This window comes from Ochotona princeps, chromosome 14, assembly GCF_030435755.1.
Source record: "Ochotona princeps isolate mOchPri1 chromosome 14, mOchPri1.hap1, whole genome shotgun sequence".
NCBI lineage: Eukaryota > Metazoa > Chordata > Mammalia > Lagomorpha > Ochotonidae > Ochotona > Ochotona princeps.
In genome coordinates, this window is record NC_080845.1 from 2,538,743 (window position 1) to 2,556,695 (window position 17,953).

General features: G+C 59.8%; 1 protein-coding gene across 4 annotated transcripts in view; it reads left to right on the plus strand.

The window, feature by feature from the left end:
* The first annotated feature begins 1,628 nt into the window (after positions 1 to 1,628).
* RAPGEF1 (Rap guanine nucleotide exchange factor 1) overlaps positions 1,629 to 17,953 on the plus strand; it is a 111,138-nt gene continuing 94,813 nt past the window's right edge. Inside the window, exon 1 of one of the 4 annotated variants that reach the window (XM_058673001.1) lies at positions 1,629 to 1,829. In XM_058673001.1, coding sequence (XP_058528984.1) covers positions 1,769 to 1,829 — 61 coding nt within the window. In that variant the 5' untranslated portion in view covers positions 1,629 to 1,768. The remainder of the gene's footprint in view (positions 1,830 to 17,953) is intronic. The other 3 variants (XM_058673006.1, XM_058673012.1, XM_058673013.1) reach the window with 3 other exon arrangements.

Consider the following 17,953-nt stretch of genomic DNA (forward strand, 5'->3'; position numbering starts at 1 on the left):
ACACAGGAACCTCCCGCCATGCCAGCCACTCCGTCCTGCTGCTTGCACTTGCCTCAAGTCCCGCCTCATCACCAGCCTCTTTCCTTCATTCATTGCTGGGGTGGGGGCGGGGGGAAAGGTTGGAAAACCAGCAGGGGGCTTCATTCTATCCCTCTGTGACCCATTTGGGCCGGGAACATTGAGGAGGAGGTAGGCTTCCCCCAAGTTGTGCAAAACACACCCCTTGTGTTACTCAAATGTGTTAATAATTAGTGCTGGCATTATGTGATTTAACTTTGATTTCTTGATCGGTGGCAAATTCTTTGGCGGGAAGAATCAATTGTGCTCACAGTACTGGGTGTGGCCCTCAGCGGTCCTTAGCTCCAGCAGCTCCCTTGAGCTTGACAGTTTTGGGGCTGGTGTCCCATATCGAACAACTGGATTGAATCTTGGCACCCAGTTCAACACTCAACAGAATGTGCCTGGGAAAGCAGAAGATGGTGGTCCAGGAACGTGGGTTCCCCACACCCATTTGGAGTTGCTGGACCCTGGCTTTGGCCTGAAATAGTCCCAGCTATTGCAGCCATTTGGGGAGTGAATCAGCAGATGGAAGATCTCTTTCTTCTTCTCTGTCTTTTTGCTTTTCAAGTAAAACAAATCCTTAAGATCTTCCGACTCCTAGTTCATTCCGCAAGTGCCCCAACAGTCAGGGCTGGTGCAGGCATGAGGAACTCCATGTAGGTCCCGCAAAGGGGTGGTCAGGACCCTAGAGCTTGAGCTATGTCATCTGTGGCCTCCTGGGGTGTATTAGCAAGCAGCTGGAAGTGGGGGTGGAACTGGCACCCTACGCCAGGCACTCCCTCACTGAAACCCTGTTCTTGGCTCTTCCTTGCTTAAATGAATTTTGATGAACTCATCACCATGCCAAAAAAAAAAAAGCCCAGAGCTGGGTCCCAGGGTCCCCACCTGGAGATTCGAGGCACAGGGTAGGGTGGCATTGCTGTGTTCGCAGTGGAACTGTGCTCAGGCCTGGAGACGGAGGCTGTGGGCTGCAGGGGGTGTGCACGTGGGGTCAGCCCCTTGGCTCCGGCTTTGAGCTCCGAGGGCTAGATTGGGGTTGTCCCCTGTTGTGAAGTCACTGAGCTGCTGCAAGGGCTGTGGGAATCACTCCCAGGCCCCGGAGTGGATGACCCAGGGAAGGAGGGTTGTGTGTCCCTGGGTGTGCATGGTGTTGGGGAGACACCAGGACAGGTTGCCAGCTGGCAAAAGATGCGGAGCCTGCTTTGTGTTGGCTTGGCAGGCTCTGGCATGCAGCCTCTGGCCCCCAGAGGAAGGGTGTGGGTGGCCAGCAAGGGCACATGTGGTTCCGAGGAGGAAGCATCCCAGACTCCGGGCAGTGCGAGGCCCTGATTGAGCCCCACGCCTTGGGGGTGTCAGCTCCGTGGGTCTGGCTGTGGAAGGCTCAGAACAGGCTCCCAGGGGAGCGGGCCCTGGCGTGGACACTCCGGGCCGGCAGGGGGCGCTGCGCGCGCGGGGCCGGCTCCGGGCCGGCAGGGGGCGCTGTGGCGGCGCGGCGGGCGCCGGCAGGGGGCGCTGTGCCCGCGGGCGGCTGGCTGGCTGGCTGGCTCGCGGGCCGGGCGGCGGCGGCGGGCGCGCAGGACGCGGCGGCGGGCGGGCTGGAGCGCGGTGGCCGAGCGCACGGGGCCGCGGCCGCGCGGAGCCCGCCATGCCGGCGCGGCGCTGAGGCGCGGCGAGCCAGGGCCGAGGCGAGCGGCCCGGCCGGGGCCCGATGAGCGGCGGCCTCGGCCTCCGGCGCAGCCCGGAAATGTCCGGCAAGCTCGAGAAAGCAGGTGAGGCGCGGGGCCGAGGCGGAGCCGGAGGAGCCGAGCGGGTCGGCCCAGGCCCCGGCCTCGCTGCGCGCCCGGCCCCGGCAGGGCCATCTTGAGCCGGGGCCTGGGCGCGCCGGGACGCCGAGCGGCCGGGGAGGCTCCACGCTGCCCGGGAACCTGGCGGTGGTGCTGGGGAGACGGCCCCAAAGCAAGCCCGGGGCTCCGGGGCCGGGCTGGATGGGAGGCGGGCGGTCCGCGAGCCCTGAAAAGGCGTCCTGGCTCGGGAGTCTCGGGTTGCACAAGTGGAAGCCCGGGCCGGAGATGTCGGGGTGCAGCCGGACCTCCCCCCTCTCCCGGCCCCGGGCTCGGGGTGCGATCCCTGCCGCGGCTCTTTGTGCGCCTCTGCGTTACCTGGGTGTTGCCCGCCCTGGGAATCGGGCCCCGGGCATAATGGAGCGGCGACACCTTGCAGGGTTGCCCCCCTCTCCGCCCCGCACCCTTGGAGCCCGAGGTGCCGGGTGGGTGCCTGCTCAGCTTGGCAGCCGGAGCTTGCTTGCGGGAGCCAGACTGGGAGGCGGCTGCGGAGCGGGGCGGGTGGGTCGATGGCGTTGATTTTTGGAAGCGGCTGCGGTGGCCCGGGCTGACCCGGCTCGGGCGGCTCTGCAGTGCACCCGGAAGGCAGCGTCGCTGGAGGCTTTGCCGTGTGTGTGTGTGTGTGTGTGTGTGTGTGTGTGTGTGTGTGTGTGTGCCTGCACTGTGTTGCCTGCTCCATCCTAGGGGCGCGGTGGTCCCGGTGTTTCAGGCCCAGAGGGGCTTAGGAGTTCTTGCAGCCCAGAGCCTGCTGCGTGGACCCCCTGGCTCCAGGACCTCGGGGCTGGCTTTCGGAGGGGGCTAATCCTCGGGCCTTTTCCTGGCTGCTGCCACCCCAGGGGATCCTGCACTCCAGAAATATGTGTGCACTGGGGGTGACGCTGGCGGTGAACCCGCAGGGCTGGTTGGCGCAGTAACACCACCAGCGGTTGTAAGAGTAGTGTATGTGCTATGTGCGTGTGTGTGCGCGCTAGGGCGTGTTATCAAAAGCTGGGAGATGGCAGGGAGGCAGAAGCGCAGCGCACAGCCTCTTGTGCCCCTAGCTGCTCTCCACAGCTCAAGCCTCCCACCCGGACATGGCCCTACCCCTGGCAGCATCCCCGGCCTCGGGCCCTTTGTGCGTTTCCATGCGGGAGTAGGTGTGAGCCCTCTGCCAGGAGGCTGCCTTGACCGGTGCAGACAGGAGCATGCCTGGGCTGCCAGGCTGCAAGAGTGGCCCTGCTGGGTAGACACAGGCAGAGAGGGCTCTGAGGGGGCAGTGTCTGGGTGAGGCTAGGGTGTCTTGGGTGGAGGAGACCACAGGGGACAGGATGGAGAGGAAGGGGCTGGGTGTGGCTGCTGAAGGGACCAGGGAGGGCAGGCGGGGTGGGAAGTGGCCGCAGCAGGACATTCTGAGGTTGGGAAAGCCAGTGTGGGTGCCTTGCTTGAAGTCAGGGGCATCCCAGCCAGGCCTCCTGCACCTGCTGAGGAAGTGGGGGCACTCCTGCGGCAGGGGCGCCCCTGCCTGGTGGCATCAGCTGCTGGCCACTGAACTCTCTTCCGACGGGATTTTCTATTCCGGTTTCCTTTGTCTTTCTTAGAATCTTTTATAGATTTTTAAAAAATATTCATGAATTTTCCTTTTTTTGAGATTTATTTATTTTTATTGGAAAGTCAGATATACATAGAGGAGAGACAGAGGAAGATCTTCCGTCCGATGATTCACTCCCCAAGTGGCCACAATGGCTGGAGCTGAGCCAATCCGAAGCCAGGAGCCAGAAGCTCTTCCGGGTCTCCCGCATGGGTGCAGGGTCCCAAGGCTTTGGACGGTCCTCGACTGCTTTCCCAGGCCACAGGCAGGGAGCTGGATGGGAAGTGGAGCTTCTGGGATTAGAACTGGCGCCCATATGGGATCCCGGGGTGTGCAAGGCGAGGACTTTAACCACTATGCTATCGCGCCGGGCCCAGAATCTTTTATAGATTTAGAATGCAAATGGAAGAGGCACAGAGAGACTGTCTGTTGGAAGACCCCACCCCAGGTGGCCACAGCAGGAGCAGGGAGCTTCATCTGGGTCTCCCTCCAGGCTGGCAGGAGCTCCAACGCTTGGGCCATCTTCTGCTGCTTTTCCCAGGGAGCTGGACCAGAAGTGGAACGGCTGGGACCATATGGGATGCCAGCTTCTCAGGTGGTGGCTTTATCCACACTACCACAAGGCTGGCCCTATGAGAGTTTTCCACAGACTTGTTAAGTCTGCAAAGGAGTGTTGGGGTCCAAGGAGGGCCTGGGGTGGACCACAGTGACTCCTCGTGGCGGGTGAGCGTGCCTGGGAGGCAGGGCCAGGCCCCCAGCCACCAGCTGGTGCTGGAGTTTTCTGATCCTGGAAGCTGTGGGTGCCGCTTGCACGTGTTTGTAATCGCCTCTCTGACAGGAGGTGGACTTTTCGGGGGGCTCTCTGGCTGCACAGGAAAGCTCCTTTATGCCCTCACACAGGTGCCCTAGTCCTGGTGGTTTGCCACCCCGCCTGGTGGGCGTGCCTGGCTGTGGTGGGTCCTGCCACTCAGATCAGGAGGACATTGTGGGCTGCTGGTGTCGACAGCAGCAGGCGGACAGCTCGCTGGTAGGGTTGCAGGCTACAGGCTCCGCGGGGTGAGGGTGCTCCCCGGGGAGGGGCTCCTTCCAGAACACTTCACCACCCCCCTGCCCGCCAGAGGGGCCTGCAGGGTCCCGTGGCCTCCTTGGGGACACGTGACTGTGGTGATGTTTCTGAAGTGATACGACGGAGTCTCACAGTTGGTGGAGAAGCAGGTGCAGGCTTGGGCCTGGTCTGTCGATGGATCATGTCTGAGCCCCCGCGTGTTCCTAAGGAAGAGGTGACGTGGTGGGGGTCATTCCCCACCTCTCCCACCGGCTGCCGTGGACACTGGTGTTTGAGTTGGCTGCCCCCAGGGTTGTTGGTTGTTGCTCTGGGCGGAGATGTCTGTGCCCCGTGCCGTCACTGTCTGAGCGCTGATGGAGCGGCTGTGTGGCCGGGTTCTGTGGGAGCTCAGGGGTGCTGGCCACGCGAAGGCGGCTGAGGAGACAAGAGGTCGGGCCGTGAGTGTGGGCTGGGGCGGTGAGTGTTCGCACGTACGTTCACGTGACAGGTGAGGTTGAGAGTGGTGTTGCTGGGCACAGCCAGAGGATAGGAGGGGCTTCAGTGGCCGTCAGATGGTCCCCTCCCAGGCCTTACCATCCAGCTGGGGAAGGTGACAACTTGACAACTCAGAAGAAAGCAACTTTTTTTTTTTTTTAAATTTTTAAAAATAGTTCTTTTCCCCTCCAAGCTCCCAGCAAACCACAGTCTTTCTAGAAGTTGGTCTTTCACTGAGCCCTCCGGCCAGGGTGCTAGCTCCCTGCGGCCTCTTCATGGACCTTTGCGGTTGTGGGGGCATGCTGGCACTCCCACCCAGCACTGCCCACAAGCAGAGCCCTGGGGGGAGTTCACACACAGTGAGTGGTCTTGGTCTTGTTCATGTGTGTGCGGTTCCTCTAGAATAGAAAGGAAATTGACGCTTGGGGGCCTAGTAGTAACTTCTTGTCATTTTGTATCTTAGAGTAAATAGTGTTGTTAGCTGCACCTTCACATTTTCTTTATGGCCAAAACATTCTTTTCTCTTGGCAGCTAGGGTATTCTGATCAACTTTAAACTCCAACTTAGTATGCCTCCTCCCCCCTTGGCCACCCCCTTGGGACTTATTGTGGTCAGATTGTTCTCGGTGAAGCCTGTGACCTTGGGACAAAGCCTGCCCGTTGCTCCTGCTGCCTTCTCCGACACTTGCTCGGGCACCTTGGGCTGGGCCCTGGGTACAGGGGTGGCATCCGCCTGACCCTGAGACGGCTACGGCTTCCAGGATACATTCACAGACCGCCAGTCCACCTGGTCCTCAGGGCTGGACAGGGACAGCCTCCCTGTCTGCACCTGATGGTGGCCAGGGCGCCGGCAAGTTGGGTAACTTGTACAAGATTGTAACCCCTGCACTTTGCGCCTCTGACTCCCCTGCACCCCTGTACCCCTGAGACCCTGCGCCCCTGCACCCCTGTGCCCTTGTCGGGTCTGTTCATTGGTAGCCATGTGGTCACTTTCTGTCTTCTGGTTGGCGCTTCCACGTCTTTTGGTGTCAGAGGGGAAAGCTGCTGGCTCAGTGGAGTCGCCCAGCTGAGTCCCCTGGTCACCCAGGTGCCCTGTGTGCGCCTCATGAATGCCATGCAGACATAAGGAGCTGAGACGTCATGTTGACACAGGCCTGAGCGGGTTTTTGTTTGTTTTCACCCTCAAAAATCACACACCCAACACAGCAACTGTCTGTTCCCTGGCCTCTGAGAGCAGCTGTTCGCAGAGGCCGCTTGAATGGGATTTTTTGCAGCCAGGAGACCCGATAGGGGCCTGTGAACATGAGTCACATATGAGCTCGCAGAAAAACCACTTCCCAAATTAGCCTGGACCTCAGATGGCCTCGCAGGCTGGGCTGCGTGTGCCACCTGCTGCCATAATAACATGACACATTGACAACACCGGGCCCTGCCACCGGCACAGGTGTCCTCTCACTGTCCCGCACTGGCACCCAGGGACGTAGCCCACAGGTGCTGGGTAGAGAGCTCTGTCCTGGGCGGCCGTCACCTCCAGCTCCTGGCTGTGTGGTGCTGTGTCCATGGCGACCTGGTGCTTTTTGGAGCCTTGTTTGCTGCATTGGTGCCAGGAAGGGGTGACGCTCCTGTTGCTTTATTACTTGCCTGTTTTCTAAGCAGCAGGTGCCCCCCCAACGCCGTCTCACCAGCAGTCCCCTAGGTAACTGCCAGCAGAGGCCCTGGCGGCTCGTCCTCGCCTTCCGCGGGCAGGGTGCGGCGCACTTCCTGGGGGCTCAGAGCCACCTCTGGCTTTGCGCTTCCTCTTCCTCCAAGGGTTAGTACATTCCAAGGAGAGGTCCCAGACAGGCACATGAGGGGAGGATACTGTTTATCTCATTCAGAAATCAAAGCTGCAGTTTCTTTTCAGCAAGTATGAAAAACAACAAATGGAATCTTCTGCAGTCGGTCGACTCCACGCTCCCTGTAGGAACGCTGCGGGCACTGTGCCTGGCACGCTGCGGGCACTGTGCCTGGCACGCAGGAGGTAATGGCTGTTCTAAAAGGAGTTTAGTCACCGTTCTTATGGAACTCACGTGGCTGTCCGTAGCCTCAGCCGGTTGTAAGTGGTCCGCGAGCCTTACGGGTGAACTGGTAGGAACTTGGAGACACTTGTGAGTTCTGTAGTCGGTGTTTGTAGCCCTCTGAAAACCAACGATGAGACCGAGGTTAGGTTCCTGGAGCGCTGTGCTGAGAGCTGTGGGACACGGGACTGTTGCCGCCACTGGGCCTGGCAGCAGCGCGCCTGAGCTGGCGTGTGCAGTCTGCGTGTGCGCAGTCTGCGTTCGGCCCATGCTGTTGCGCAGGAGCGAGGGACTATGGGCAACGCTCATGCTGCGTGGAGGCTTATAATTGTGCCTCACATTGACTAACCAAAGCACTTTGCCCAGCCTGGGCCCGCCAGGAATCCATGACGGAAGACCCCGTCCTGATCTTTTTTTCCCCTTCTGTTTGGCTTTTGAACGTTCTGACTGCCTTCCCTTCACTGACACCGAGCAGGGCATGCTCTGGGCACGGAGGGGTGCGTTGGCTGGGTGCGTTGGCTGTCTGCGTTCCCGGCCCCCCCTTCGGGTGTTGTCCCCTCCGAGAGCTGAGAAAATGAAGAGGCTTGTGGAGTGGGTTAGAAATTAGGCATCAGGTGGTTACAGTTCCTCTTCTCCCCCACCACTCTCCCTCAGGCTCTGGCTTAACACACACACACACACACACACACACACTCTCTCTCTCTCTCTCTCTCTCTCTCTCTCTCTCTCTCTGACCCAGGTCCTGGACTGCCACTTCCTAACCTGAAACACCTCACAGCGGCTCACCTTAGTCCCTCGGAGGCAATTGTGCCTGCCACAACCAGGGTGGGGCCAGACTGGAGCCAGGAGAGCAGAACTCCAGCTAGGCCCACCTGGGTGATGGGGCCCCAGATGCTGGACCCTCATGCCCTGCCCCCCAGGGTGCCCGCCTCACACCAGCACCCTGCTAGGGGAGCTGGCATCCCAAGTGCGCTAGGGGCCGTGTAACTTGCTGCACCACGGCCCGCCCCTGGCCAGCTCTGGATCCTAGAGGCCTTGGAGCACGGGCCAGGGCACGGTGCTTGCCAGGCTCATGCCAGGCACTCGCTTGATCACCTGTGAAAATTGAAGCTGGTGGGCCCGACAAGTTGGTGCGCAGCCAGAGCAGGAGTGCTCGAGAGCGGGGGTGGGGAGAGCTGTGACCAGAGAGAGGGCAGCTGAAGCCCCGTGGAGCGGACGGCCCCAGCTAGACGGGCAGCCCGACAGACGTGGCCCTTGCTGGGAACACTGGTGGCATTTATTTGCTGGTTGTGGGTCGTGCTGTGTGCCTGGTCTCCTTCAAGTGGCTGTGAGTAAATAGTGGATTGTGAATGAGTCGTGGAGCCGACTGCTCCTGACCCTGTTTCCAATGCTAGATACAAACGCAGTACCAGGCTGGGGCCTGTGCGTGTCACACATGTGGTCTCGCTTGACGCCTGGGCACAAGGGTCCAGTCACTGTCCCCAGTCCCCAGGGAGACAGTGCTGCTCTCTGAGGTCTGGGCTCGCCGAGATTCCTGCGGTCCCGGACCGAGCCGGGGCGAAGCTAGGACCACAGTCCCCATGCCTGCCTTGCTTCTCTTTGCTCCCATTGGTGCTGGTAACATCCTCTTTCTGCTGTGACTTGTGTTAAAAAGCGCCTCCACGTGTCCAGGGCCCAGGCCACTGCGAGGCCACCCAGGGGTGCGGGAGCTCCCCGGAGGCCGTGGTGGGGGAGGGGCACCAGGAGCCTTGCTCCAGGCTAGGTGAGCACATGCAGTCACACGTCACTTACGACTGGGGTGGAGAAAACTCATTTCAGAAATTCTGTCTTTGGTAGTTGGGAACTTGGGCGTGTTGAGGTTTCTTTTTTAAAAATGTTTTTATTTGAAAGGCAGAGTTGGAGAGAGTTATTCTACCCTTTGGCCCACTCCCTAATTGGCTGCAATGGCCCGAGCTGGGTGGATCTGAAGCCAGGAGCCAGGAGCTTGCTCTGGGTCGCCCATGTGGACGTAGGGTCCCAAGCTCTCGGACCATCCTCAGCTGCTCTCCCAGGCCATAAGCAGGGAGCTGGATAGGAAGTGGAGTAGCCAGGACTCGAACCAGGGTCCCTGTGATACTTCAGGCAGTGCTTCCTCCACCACACCGTGGACCAGCTCCTGATGTGTTGATTTTTTGTGTGTGTCTTAAGGATCATCTTATATATTTGAGGCAGGAAAGAACACAAACGAGTAAGAGCAAGCTTCCATTTATCCACTGGTTCCCTCTCAGACGCTGCCAGAGCCGGGGCTGAGCCAGCCACGCCAGGAGCCAGGGCCTTGCATCAGGCCTCCCACGTGGATGGCATGGACCCAGGGACACGAGCCATTGTGGCCAGGCTGTGCGTGAGCAGACACAGTGACACGAGGTGCCGGCGTCCCGGGTGGTCCCAAGCCAGGCACGGTGCTAGGTGTGTCTGGCTGTGCACAGGGTTGAATTCATCCTGTTCCTGTGGTGAGGGGCCTGGCCGGGTGTGCTCGTCTGGTAGCCGGGGGAAGGAGGCGGGGAGGGGGATGGTGACCGGCCACATGGCTCTTGCTGCCCTCCCACTCCGTCTCGGATGCACCACCCCTTATCATCGGGGTTCCCCTGGGGCTTTCCACACGCCCCGTGGGACTGGTACAGTAACCCCACATCTGCCTACAGATTTATGAAGCAGTTTCTGGTTTCTCAATCGTAAAAGCAGCCTAAAAAGCACATTTGCTAAGAAGACTGCATACATATTTGTTCCAGAGAAGCCTCTCGCAGATGGTGCGGAAGTGGGAAGTGGCCCTTGTGAGTTAGGGTAGTTCCACCCAGCCAGCCAGCCCCGCATCGCTGAGTGCCAAGCAGCCTGCCAGGATGGCGCGGGTGCTGGGCAGAAGCTGGCAGCCCGGCCTGGTGCCTGTGCCGCATGTCCTCAGTGGCAGGGGTGTGAGCTGGAAGTCAGGAGACCGCCTCCTGAACTCGGGCCTCACCCATGCCCTGGACCCATGGGTGCCTCTTGGAAGTCCCTGGTCCCTTCTGAACAGCGGCAGTCAGGATGAAGCAGGGACTGCCAGGGTGGGCCCAGGGTCCTCAAGTCGGGTGTGGGCTCCCAGGTGGAGGGCTGAGCAGGATCGTTGAGGGAGTGCCAAGCACGCTTTGGCAGCCTCTACATGGCAGGAATACTCAGCTCGTGTGCTTGCCAAAAACCCTTTTCTGCCTTAGAGTGACCATTTTGTGGGAAGTGTGACCATGCGGCAAGAAACGTTGAGGCCTCGCACTCCTGGAGGAAAGGAGGTCTTTGGCCACCGAGGGCTGTCCTTTGTCAGTCTGCTGCTCTCCGCCTGGGAGCAGGTCGGGTGTCAGGGGCCTTGGGATGTCCACAGGTAAGGCAGAGACCTGTGCAGAGGCCGTGTGCGGGACGAGCAGGTGCCGCTGGCCGACAGCCGCGGGACAGGCCCAGGGTGTGCAGGTGGACCAGGCAACGTCCTGATCTGGCGTCTCTTCAGTCTTCCAGAAGAACTGTGCCTGAGCTGACTGAGCCACCTGCGCATGGAGACCCACCCCGTGACATAGTGTCTGAGGCAACTTTGTCCCCAAAGACGCTGCTTTTCGGACAGTCTCTCCTTACCGGGTGCCTCTCGGGGTCAGCTCAGTCGTTGGCTCCGGGGGTAAAGCCGTCACTGTAAGCGTCACTTTGTTCAGACTGGGGTGGGCGTCTCGGCACAGAAGGTCAAGCCCCCTGGGGATGTCCATGTACTGTGTCAGAGTGACAGTGTCCTGGTACCCTGCTTCCCTCCCAGCTCTGTGCCAGTGAATCCTGCTGGACAGCAGGTGATGGTACGAGTGCTTGGGGCCCGGATGGGGCCTGACCCAGCCCTGCCTGGGCATTTGGGAAGTGGATGAGTTGGGAACTCTGTGTGTGAGAGTGTGTGTGTGTGTGTGTGTGTGTGTGCTCACGAGTGTCTGTCCTCTGTAGCTCTATCTTTCAAATAAATAAGTCAATTAAAAAAAATGCTACAAGCCGTGCAGGCAGGGTGACCTGTGGTCTCGTACCCTTCCTCTTCCGCTCTGATTACCGTTCATAGTTAAGATGAACCCAGACATGCCCGTGTGTTCGTAGCTGTCCTTAGCCCATGCTCTCCTGGGCTTCTGCCGGCCCAGCCGTGAGAGCAGGTGCGTGCAGTTCTGTTTCTCACTTCCCAGAGCAGGGAGCCCGAAGCCCAGGGAGCCCTTCTGCTTTACTTCCTCGGCAGGTCCTGGAGCTGCAGAACCACTCAGGCCGTTAGCATAGCCACCCTGGTTTGTGCCTGTGCCTCAGCTTGTAAGGAACGCCTCAGAGCGCGACTTCTGCAAGCATGCGAGCCTCAGCTTGTCGGGAACGCCTCAGAACGCGCGTCCCCAGGCTGCAGCGTGCTTTTCTGTGTGCCCTGGCCTCGCCATCGAGGATCTGAAATGGGCAGGGTGGCAGATGGGGTTTTTGTGTGCTGACACAGGAAATGGACTGGGGATGTGGCCTCCATTTTAGTCCTGTGTTACAGGGAACCCCAAGTTCCCCAGCCCCAGGTTAGCGGGCGAGACGCACCTGGCCCTGAGGAAGTCGTGTTGGCAAAGGCATCACCGGCAGGGTGAGTCACTGTGCCATCCACGCGTGGAGCTGTGGGTGATGGCCAAGGGTTGCACCTGGCACTGCCCAGGGCTGGCCCTGTGGATCGAGGACCTGGACCTGGAACAGAGGCTCCCCGGCTTCTTCGGACTGCAGGTCTGCTGGGGGTCTGATGTCCCCAGGTTCCTGCCAGCTGCGTGTGTCTGCCGCTGTGTGACAGGCGAGGACCTGCGGGCCCCCTGGGTCTTGGAGAGCCTGGCTGGAGTCCCCAGGGTCTCCAGGCCTGTTTGGCTTGGGAAGGGAAGCGACCGTGCTTTCATGGGGATTTTAGGAGGTGGTGCTTGGTGGCTGCTGGTGTCATGCTTTGTAGATGACATTCGGTCACATGACTGGGGAGGGGCGCAGATGCAGTCCCGTGAGGTGGACGTGCAGACAGCAACTCCACCACCTTGGGGGGAAACTCCTGCTCTTCCTGACAGCCGTGGAGGTGTTCCCCACCTCCACCAGCCCTCCTCTTCCAGATCATCGCAGTGAAGTAGTCAGCTGCGGGTCGGCTGCCTCTGAGAGTCACCAGGCTTTCGTCAGAGCCTGCTTCTTTTGTCGCGGAGTAGTAGTGCATTGTATAGCCATGGTAACGGTTTATCTGGATGAGAATCTGACCTTGGTTTCCTGGAAGTAGAATAACAACGACAACAACACAAAAATAGCAAATGCCAATCCTTAAAAAGGGGCAAGGGACGGAGAGGGACATTTCCTTGGAAGGATCGGTAGAAGGCCAGCAGCCACAGGAAACTGCTCCGTGTCACTGGGCCTTCATGGAGCGCCCACCCCTGGCCCATGGGCGGGGGCCTCCAGCCACACTGCAGCTGGCAGGGACTGCAGGAGGTGTGCAGGAGCCCTGGTGCCCTCACTCTTGCTGGCAGTGTGGAGCGGTGCAGCTGCTGTAGGACAGGGTGGCAGTGTCACACGCAACGTACTGAACGTAACATCCCCACCTGATCCAGCAGTGCATTTCTGGGTGTGTCGGCCAAAAAGAAGTGAAAGTGGCATGCCCGTGAACGTCGGTGCACCTGCGCTCCTAACAGTAAGATCTCAGTGCCCTGGAGTTAGAATCTGGCTGTCCCCCATGGCAGCCCTGGGCAGCAACTTGGGAGGATCCTTGAAGCAGCCAGCACAGTGGGAAATATTAACCTGCTCCTCAACCTTCAAAGGGATGAGGGGAGAGCCCTACCACCTGCTACAGGGCCCCTGAGCCCGGAGGATATTATGTCACCAAGAGCCAGTCTGTGGGATTCCCCGGGAGCCACCCCAAGGAGTCTGGCTGACCAAGGTAGAGGACGGGGCGGGGCTTGCCGGGCTGGGAGAAGAGAGCTGTGGAGTGTTCTTGCGGCGCTGGACAGAGCTGCAGTGGGCGAGGTGGGCCCGTTCTGGATGTGGGTGATTGCGGTAGCACCACAATGTCAATATGACTTCTCGCCGCTGAATGCTATGCCAAGAAATGGTTAGGGTGAGAGAATTGAAGCTATGTGCACTTGAACAGTTTTTAGCATTTCTATGGATACCAGCTATTGGTCAGCATTCTAGACAACCAAGAAACGATATCAAAGCCTTAAAGAGATGGTATGTGGCTGCTGCATTGCTAGGTAACCTGCTGATGGTAAAAATGATCTCTGCTTAATGCCCCACTTTTGAGCTGGGAGGAAGACTGGAGATGAGCCAGGAAGGCTCGCAGGACATCCTCTCCGGGCCTCTGTGGGTGCGCTGCCCCTATACAGCCTGTTGGGGCCGTAGGAAGCTGTTCAGCCAAGGTGATCCCAGAGATGGTTGTGTGACCCGGAGCTTTTCCTCGGGTGGGATCTTCCAGGGACCTCCTGAGGAGCTGCCCACGGCTGCCCGCTGCTGACCCCCAGCCCACTGCGCTTCCACCTGTGCCAAGGCTCCGCTGACGCCCATCCTGGGCCCTTACTGCCTGGTTCAGTCGAGCCTCTGGTGGGTATGGGACCCATAGTGCCCAGTGCAAGCTGGTGTGTCAGGCTCCCGCCCCACGGTTGGCACCTGATCTGATGGCACAGATGGCATTTGCTCCAGCTGCCTGTGACAGGATCCCAGGCCGTGAGCCACATTCTGGAGGGGGGAGGAGAGGAGATTGAGGCCCCTCTGGGCATGTGCTGGCTGGCAGCCCTGTTAGGTGCAGTGGTGTCTGTGTGGGAGATGGCGCACGGAGACGGCCCCAGGAGTGTCTCGGGCCCCACGTAGTATCAGTGTGTGTGATCCCAGCTATAACCAGTGAGTGTGGACTTGGGGCTTTTTTGTTTTGTTTCCTCTTTGATACTAAGACACTGACATTTCTCAAGAAATGAAAAGGAGAACCTACTAGGGTAAAGGCTAAGACAGCACCTTTATTTCAGAGTTTTAACTGCAAAAAAGAACGCGGCCACAAGTGGCTCAGGACAGGGTAGGTTCCACACGTGCCTGCTGCATGATCCTGGCTTCTGCAGTCATCACACAGCAAACTCACATCACTGGGCGGGGCGTCCCCCTCCCCCGCTGTCCGCATGGCCCTTGGCTGGTGGGCGTAGGCAGCCGTGGTGGTCTTGGCTGGAGGAACACAGCCTGCTGCACGCGCATGGGTCACGGTGACAAATGTCTGAGATGCCGAAAGTAAGTCGGGCTCCTGCCGGCCCAGCCCCCGCTGGGAGCAAGGCTCCGCCTCTGATGAAGGCTCGCCTCACACCTCTGTGCTTGGATGTTCCCCTCTGCCCTGGCCTCAGAGCTCATATCTGGACTGAGGAACATCCCTGGGCGGTCGCTTTGCTCCTGTGGTCTGACAGATGGGGTGGTGCTCCCTGTCCCCTCAGCAGTGTCCCAGTGTGGGTTGGTCACGGAGAACTCTTCCCCCAGTGGTGTTGGCAAGGGTCTGGTTTTGCTGTCAGGGACTGTTTCAGAAATGGGTCTAGTTCCAGTGCAGGTTCAAGCCCACGGAGTCCACAGCAGGGCCACGCCAATCTGGTTTTGGTTCCGTTTTCTCTGTGGCATGTGCTGGTTCTCACGATCCCATTCCTCAAGTTGTGGGGAAGTACAGTTTCAGAAGCAAATCACAGGGGCAGGAAGTTGGCCCCGCGGTGGCGGCGTGCTCAGGACACCTCCCTCCCTCTCCAGCGCCAGCGCTGAGGACGGCCAGGTCGCGGGGTTCCTGCACCTGCCTGCAGACCTCGGTTGAGATCATGGAACCTGGCACCAGCCTGGCCCTGCCCCAGCTAGTGCATGCTCTCTATTTCTCAACAAATACATTTAAACATCTTTTTTTTTTTCAGATTTTTTTTTTTTATTGGAAAGCCAGATATACAGAGAGGAGAGAAAAAGATCCATCCACTGGTTCACTTCCCAAGTGGCCGCAATGGCCACAGCTGAGCTGATCTGAAGCCAGGAATCTGGAGTTGCTTCCGGGTCTCCCACGCAGGTGCAGGGTACCAAGGCTTTGGGCCGTCCTCGACTTCTTTCCCAGGCCACAAGCAGGGAGCTGGATGGGAAGTAGAGCTGCCGGGATTAGAACCAGCACCCATATGGAATCCCGGTGTGTGCAAGGCGAGAACCTTAGCCATTAGGCTACCATGCCGGGCCCCACAGTCACTTCTAATAGCATAAACATGAGTAAACAACAAGAAAATTGCCATTTGACACGTCTGCCCTTGGTACAGGATGGGTGTGTGTGTTCAGGGTGTAAGACAGGCAGCAGTGGTCTAGTTAGCACTGATAAGAAGGTGGCCAGACAAAGTGTTCTGAAGCAAGCCCCTGATGAGTCTCACTTGTAATGCGTATTGGGTGATGTGTTAGTCATCATGATAAGGAAGGCATTGGCAAGTTAAGCTTTGGGAACTTGAAGATAATGGGACTGTGGAGTTTACATCCTGTTGAAAGCCACGCAGTCCGTCCCAGTGTGGAAGAGAGGTGGTGTTCTCACACTTCCGGTCTTCCGCGTGGGTCTCTTCCGGGTAGTAGTTGGGATGCCCCCAAGCTGCTCATCCCACACTGCCTTTCTGGGTGTTGAGCTCCCTAGGACTGAGTCTTTGATCTCGTTCTGGGCAGGCTGGTCCCGTGGCACTGAGCCCTCTAAACCGTGGTCCTCCCTGGCAGGCGTACACTGGCCGCACCTGCTTTCCCTGCAGCAGACTGCCAGCTGCCTGCCTGCCTGGTCCTCTCGGTGTTGTCTTGGTCGGCCTGGGCTCCCGGTGGCGGGTCGCAGAGAGGCTCGCGACATCCGGTGTTGCTTCTCCCAGCTCTGGCAGTGGCCTCCTGCCCTGGACTCACAGCATCCTCTCACAAGGGCACTAACGCGTTCAGGAGAGCCTCCCCGTCCCCTCCAGAGGCTCCGCCTCCAGAAGCCCTCCCTGGTTCAGCATGAATGGAAAAAAAAATTACCTGTTTATTAGAAAGGCAGAGTTACAGAGAGGCAGAGAGATCACCATCTGCTAGTTTATTCTCCATAGAGCCTCAGTGGCCAAGGCTGAGCCAGGCCAAAGCCAGGAGCCTAGAACTTCATCCAGGTCTCCCATGCGGGTGCAGGAACCCAGCTCCCTAGGCCATTCCCCCCTGATATCCCAGGCACACTAGCAGGCAGCTGCATATCTGGGAATTGATTTGTTGTCCGTGTCGGATGGTGGCACTGTGGACAGCAGGCGTACGTGCTATGCCACAGCAACTGGCTCCTCAGTGTGAACGTGGAGTGGAGCACAGCAGATCTCTTGGGGTCTCCAGCTTCTCCTCTACTCAGACTCCACAGGTCGCCTGCCCATCACAGTACAGAATTCCACTCTGACCCCTGCTGTTGGTCTTGGCTCATCTTGACTGCTCTCTGCTGACCCATAAGCCCCCTAGGGTTATCACTGGGTCAGTCCCGGCTCTGACCACCCTTAGCGCCTGCTCCGCGGAAGCCACTGCCTCCTCCCCTCCCTGAAGTGTTGGGCTCCCCCGTCTTCTCTGTCTCTGCTCTGGCCTCATTGACGACCGGTCTTCATTCAGCAGTCAAAGTGTAGACAGATTAAGTCGGCCGTGCTTAGAGCTGCCCACTGGCCTCCACCACGTGGGAGTCAAATGCCAAGTCTGTGCCGCAGCCTGTGGCACCTGTCTGCCCGGCCCCTCGCTCATTCTCCAGCCATGGCACCTGTCTGCCCGGCCCCTCGCTCATTCTCCAGCCATGGCACCTGTCTGCCCGGCCCCTCGCTCATTCTCCAGCCATGGCACCTGTCTGCTCGGCCCCTCGCTCATTCTCCAGCCATGGCACCTGTCTGCCTGGCCCCTCGCTCACTCCCCAGCCTCCTCTCCTTGCCGCAGCCTGTGGCACCTGTCTGCCCGGCCCCTCACTCATTCTCCAGCCATGGCACCTGTCTGCCCGGCCCCTCGCTCACTCCCCAGCCTCCTCTCCTTGCCGCAGCCTGTGGCACCTGTCTGCCCGGCCCCTCGCTCATTCTCCAGCCATGGCACCTGTCTGCCCGGCCCCTCGCTCACTCCCCAGCCTCCTCTCCTTGCCGCAGCCTGTGGCACCTGTCTGCCCGGCCCCTCACTCATTCTCCAGCCATGGCACCTGTCTGCCCGGCCCCTCGCTCACTCCCCAGCCTCCTCTCCTTGCCGCAGCCTGTGGCACCTGTCTGCCCGGCCCCTCACTCATTCTCCAGCCATGGCACCTGTCTGCCCGGCCCCTCGCTCATTCTCCAGCCATGGCACCTGTCTGCCCGGCCCCTCGCTCATTCTCCAGCCATGGCACCTGTCTGCCCGGCCCCTCGCTCATTCTCCAGCCATGGCACCTGTCTGCCCGGCCCCTCGCTCATTCTCCAGCCTGTGGCACCTGTCTGCCCGGCCCCTCGCTCATTCTCCAGCCTGTGGCACCTGTCTGCCCGGCCCCTCGCTCATTCTCCAGCCTGTGGCACCTGTCTGCCCGGCCCCTCGCTCATTCTCCAGCCATGGCACCTGTCTGCCCGGCCCCTCGCTCATTCTCCAGCCTGTGGCACCTGTCTGCCCGGCCCCTCGCTCATTCTCCAGCCATGGCACCTGTCTGCCCGGCCCCTCGCTCATTCTCCAGCCATGGCACCTGTCTGCCCGGCCCCTCACTCACTCCCCAGCCTCCTCTCCTTGCCGCAGCCTGTGGCACCTGTCTGCCCGGCCCCTCACTCATTCTCCAGCCATGGCACCTGTCTGCCCGGCCCCTCACTCACTCCCCAGCCTCCTCTCCTTGCCACAGCCTGTGGCACCTGGCCACGCAGCCCCTTGCTCGCTCCCCACCCCCCCGT